Source organism: Fibroporia radiculosa (assembly GCF_000313525.1).
Source record: "Fibroporia radiculosa TFFH 294 genomic supercontigs, scaffold8083, whole genome shotgun sequence".
In the NCBI taxonomy this organism is placed as follows: Eukaryota; Fungi; Basidiomycota; class Agaricomycetes; order Polyporales; family Fibroporiaceae; genus Fibroporia; species Fibroporia radiculosa.
The window spans coordinates 1-4,997 of NW_012132932.1; the positions used below are offsets into that span (position 1 = coordinate 1).

The 4,997-nt window shown below is 47.5% G+C and overlaps 2 protein-coding genes across 2 annotated transcripts; both read left to right on the forward strand.

Annotated features, from left to right (window-relative positions):
• Positions 1 to 725: 725 nt before the first annotated feature.
• FIBRA_09079 (uncharacterized protein) lies at positions 726 to 1,361 on the forward strand (the record flags this gene model as incomplete). Its single annotated transcript, XM_012321411.1, has 2 exons — positions 726 to 1,101; positions 1,171 to 1,361. 2 exons carry the CDS (start codon positions 726 to 728, stop codon positions 1,359 to 1,361), a joined length of 567 nt encoding a protein of 188 aa, XP_012176801.1.
• Positions 1,362 to 2,478: 1,117 nt separating this feature from the next.
• FIBRA_09080 (uncharacterized protein) lies at positions 2,479 to 4,340 on the forward strand (the record flags this gene model as incomplete). The annotated part of the gene is made up of 2 exons (XM_012321412.1): positions 2,479 to 2,683; positions 3,586 to 4,340. The coding sequence occupies 2 exons, from the start codon at positions 2,479 to 2,481 to the stop codon at positions 4,338 to 4,340; spliced, it is 960 nt and encodes a 319-aa protein (XP_012176802.1).
• Between the last annotated feature and the right edge of the window lie 657 nt (positions 4,341 to 4,997).

The window sequence follows — 4,997 nt, forward strand, 5'->3', positions numbered from 1 at the left end:
CCCCTTTTAGGTTATTTTAGGGTTAGGAACTCCGTAGACATATCACCGCCACGGCCCAACACCCCCTCCCACATGCAACCACTGCCCTTCCGGTAATCACCACTAACTGAGACTCAAATAACCCCACTCAGGTTTATTTTGAGTATATCAGGGAGCACCAAGATTAGTACCTGGGGCTTGGTTTTGTCTATAGTACTTGGTTCCTTTTGTATTCTGGGTCTTGTTTTCTCAAGAAAAATTTCTTTTCTGCTTTCCCTCATGCCTGCTGAGCATAATAACCGCACAAGAAACAACAATGAGACTTCTAATCAGGACCCGCGCCGTCGCCCTTTGGCTCCTAGGTGCGACAATTCTCCAGCGACTGGTCCCCAAAGAGTGCCAACTCCCTACCCTTCCCACCTCCAGGCACTAGAAGAACATTTCACAGCTGGGGTTATAGAAATGCCAGTTCCTAGGCGTCCTATCTTAAGCTTCCCTTCCCAACAGGAGTCAGATGATTCTTCTCTGGAATTTCTTGATGAGGGAGGTTTCCATTATCTGCTCACACCCCTCCTGCCAAACGTCACTCGCCGTCCCTTCCTAATTCCAGGACATTGGACTTCTCCAATAGTGATGCGGTAGTCTTGCACCAGTTTCCTGGACCCCTGGAGATTCCTCAGACATCGGAAGCAACCACTGGATCTTACCACGTTGCCCCTACACAGGTCTTCTCCTCCTCGTCACCTATGAACACCTCATCCTCTCCAAACCCTGACAGTCCCCTCGCTGCATCTACTGATTTCCCCAATATGCCACCTCTCGCCTCCGACATCTCTGACAATGGCAGTCTCGATCACGCTCCCAATCTACAACTACTAGCCAATATCAGCAAGTACATTACGGCATCGGAAGGATACAGCAGCGATCCCCAAGAGTTTGTGGTCTACAGTGATGACATAATTCAATGGCCCTCCAATGATGTCACCCAATACTGGCGGTCCATTCCCTTTGACACCTCCACCCCAGCTCAAGATGTTGACCCCTTGGGATGCGCATTGCCCTACTTTCCCGGAGCATACACTACCACCATCACTCGACCTCCTATGGGTGTTCCCATTGATGGTAATCCTGCGTTTGGGTTATGACAGGTTTCAACAACAGCAGCAGATGTACTTCATACTATGGAACCAGTAGGAAATTGGAACTGTTCGGACAAGGAATGGGAGGAGGACACTTGGGAATATTTGCTGATGCGAGACGACAATCTGTTGGAAAGCCTTTGGGCATCGCTCCAAGATATCAAGGACGCTGGAGTTACCAATGAAGTTGATCGCTTCAGGGCTGTGGACGCCAAGATAGACCTCCTACTTGTGGCGCAATGATCTGTAGGAGCAGAACTCATCTGCTGATGTGACCTCGGGAAACCTAACCCTAACTTGGGGGTGTGAAGTAAAGGGTGAGTTTCTGTTTCTCGGGGAAGCTGATGAGGGTGAGGGCTTGTAGTTGTGATAGCTCACTCGAATGGCAACGACTTCACTAGACTTTCTCGGGACGGTGTCATGAGACTGTTTCGGACCGTCCAAACACTCCGACTTCTCGTAGAAGTGGAGGGAAGGTAAGAGGGGAGCTGGCTCAACAACGTGAAGGCAAAGTGCAATTCAAGCACGGATACATGAGTCCTGTTTGAAGGTCAGGCGCAAGAACGGAACTTCAGAGGACTTAGCTGTACACGTAGGTGTGCTTCAAAGGGGGGTACTGGTTGTAGACGAAGGTTGCAGACATAGTTCGAAGGTCGCAGACGTAGTTCGGAGGGTTGTAGTTGTAGTTCATAGGGAGACGCAACACTTCAAAAGCAAGTTCAAAGCTGGACTGAGCTCTGCTGAGTGAGGGATGTGATTCTGCACAAGTCTTGCTACTAGGGGCCAAGTACTGGCTTACAATCATGCAAAACCACTCTTAAATATCCCTCATCCTGCCGAACCTCCTGAGTCACCGCCTCCACTGCCCTGACCGTGCCAAACAATCCCGATATCCTTCCTACTCCCGCCTGACGTCTCTATCAGTTTCTGATTCCCATCCACTGTGCTATTCCTGCTAGTCTCAGAGGCCCGACCGTTGCGAGTCTTGGCGTTGCGACCCAAGCGCATCGACTTAAAGGTTTACCTGTCGGCCCTGTATTGTATGTCTCAATCTCTGGATGATGGGGTTTCGTCTTCGAAGTCGAGCCCCTGGAATAAAGCCGCCACCGAAAGATCCCGATCGGATCGTCGTGAGATCGCTAAACTTTGAAGATGTCGAAGTACAGGCTTTCCTTGAAGGTGTGTTTGTGTCGAGGTATCGCAGTTGTCCCCGAAGGTGGAAGCTTCAAGTGCTTCGAATGTTGAGTACGACTCGAGGCGCGCCCATGCGCTATGCGGGCCTATCACTGCACACAAGGAGAGATGGACCAGTGCCGAGCATGCCTCAGAGCCGCCAACTTGGAGGAACAACTCAAACAACATGAGTTCTCCATCATCACTCCCCCTTCTGGCGCCATGCCCCGCCGTCTTCGTTTTTGTACTAAATGCAAGACCGATGGTCACCTTCAGAGTGAGTGTTGGCATTGGTTATGCTCCTACTGCAGACTCCTGCACCCTCGACACAAATTCCGCACCGCCGCCAATATTCAACCTGGACAACTTCCCTGTCCCACTGATGTACCTGGGTACTTACAGGAGCGTTGTGCTCAATGGAAACTGTGAACGATGAATCTGGAGAGGGGGGTAATATTACAGTGTGAGAGGGGGGATTCTTTTTCTTTTCCTAACTATTTGTCATTGACCCTGTAACTGTATGACTGATCCCATCACCTGATGTGTTTCACCTACATCAGTGTTTCATATCTATCATGTTTCACCTATATCATGATACTTACATCACGTTTCATCTCCATCACGTTTCATCCTCATCACTGATACAACCCAGTGAAACCTGTTTCATGTACATCGCTGATCCAACTCAGTGTTTCATACTTATTAAACTCTATTCCTGCTCTATTTAAGTAGCACTACTTCCACTACTCTACTTCAGTTTTGTCCTCTTGTTCCCTACATACCTTCATAGGGACAGTCCTCAGTAATAGACTCAGTCATCTATTCCAGTCTTGGTCTGAAGCTTTGCTTCAACTGGTATACGCTCTCAAACCACTGCCAGTTGCAGTGGCTCAATCTCTAAAGTCTAGTTCTAGTATAGCGCGTTAGCCTCATGCATAGCAGTACCTTTTGTCAGTAGTAGTCTTAAGTGGAACTCCTGATCCTCAGTTGTCAGGTCCCTTGTCATTAGGACAAAACTCTTCTAGGATCACTAGTTCCTGGTCGCAGCAAGCCACAGTGGCTTCTACAGCAGTGAGACAACCAGCAGTAACCAGGTCCCATGCAAGGAAACTCCTTTGCTTCAATGAAACCCACGCCTACAACAGAAACGAAAGAACCAATCAGTGGAATAACGGATCTTCTTGGCAGTACTGTGCCAATTCATTGTGTCCAAATAGGAAAAGAGATAAGACTATCCCTACCCTAACAGCGCTCCTAGCTCCCATTGGAAGCAAAGAAGATTGACACACTGTAGTACCCCCGCTAGCAGAAAAGTCTTCTCCTGTACCATCATGCCTAACTCCTACTGCAGCATCATCCAGTAGAAGTATAGTAGCTCCTACACCCTGTACATCGCCACTTCAGTTAACCACCAAACCTTTGCCAAGTGAATCGACAGACACCAGTCCTACAGTCAGACCCAGTTTCTTCTCAGGAATCTTTGATTCACCAGAACTGGTCAACCCCCCAGTCCCAGTAGAGGAACAACACCCAGTTCCTGTTCCAACAGAACCCAAACCAGAACCACCCAGATCTCCAGTCAATCCCAACCCAGAAGAAGGCCCTGCTGACCAACACCCGAACAACCCAGAAGACGGTGATCCAGAACCTAGTGATCAGGAAGATGAAGGAGATATGTCTGACAACAACAGCGGAGTGGTAAACAAGCCTAACCAATTCGAAGGAGACAAGGGAAAGAGCAAAGAATTTCTAGACAAATTATATTTGTACTTTGCAGGAAACTCCAAGAAGATCCAAACCGATAAGGATAAGGTTCAATGCGCTCTTTCATATATCAAAGGACCTGCCCAATTCTTCATCCATACCATCATCACTGATGCGGAAGAACCCATATCTGATTCAGGAGACGCTCCCCTCAAAGGATTGCCTAGTTGGGCAAACTTCAGAAAGTCCTTCATCCAGACCTTTGGAGTAGAAGATGACACTCAGGCAGTGCTAAATAAGATCAGCAAGTGCACCTGGGTAAAGTGTGGAGGAAATGGTCTTTGATTTGTCACAACTCTTCAACCTCTCTTTCAAGCCAGTGGATTAAACAAATTAGGACAAATTTGAGAACTCCAGCGTCTTATACCTCCTGCTCTTCTGATCAAGATTGCCGCCCAACCACCGCTACCAGTCACAGTGGTAGGATACCTCAACAGTGTTCAATCTATCTGCCAATCTATGATCAACATCTTTGGTGACAAACCCTTATTCATGACATCTACCAACCGCTCTTTTGGTTGTAACAAGTTCATACTTTGTAATCGGGCAGTTGAGACCAGGGATGGATCATCAAAGGAAGTATCATCTGATGATCAGTGGATCAGATGTCTGTCAGACAAAGATCACAAGGAACACATGGAGAAGAAGTTATGTTTCAGATGTCACAAGCCTGGGCATCAAAGCCGCCAATGCCCAAATAATTGCATCAGAGCAATTGAATCACATGACACACCCATTCAGGAGAAGGATGATATCAAGGATTCCTCTGATGAGGAAGGGATAGCTGAAGAATACATTCAGGCTATATACTCTGAGAAGGATTTTTGAAGTCTTCAATTGCCATGACATTGAATTGAAGTACTGGCACTAAGGATTATTTATATCAGGCAAGATTAGCTTATAAATCTATTTATTTGCCCTGCATATTGAAAACCTATGCCA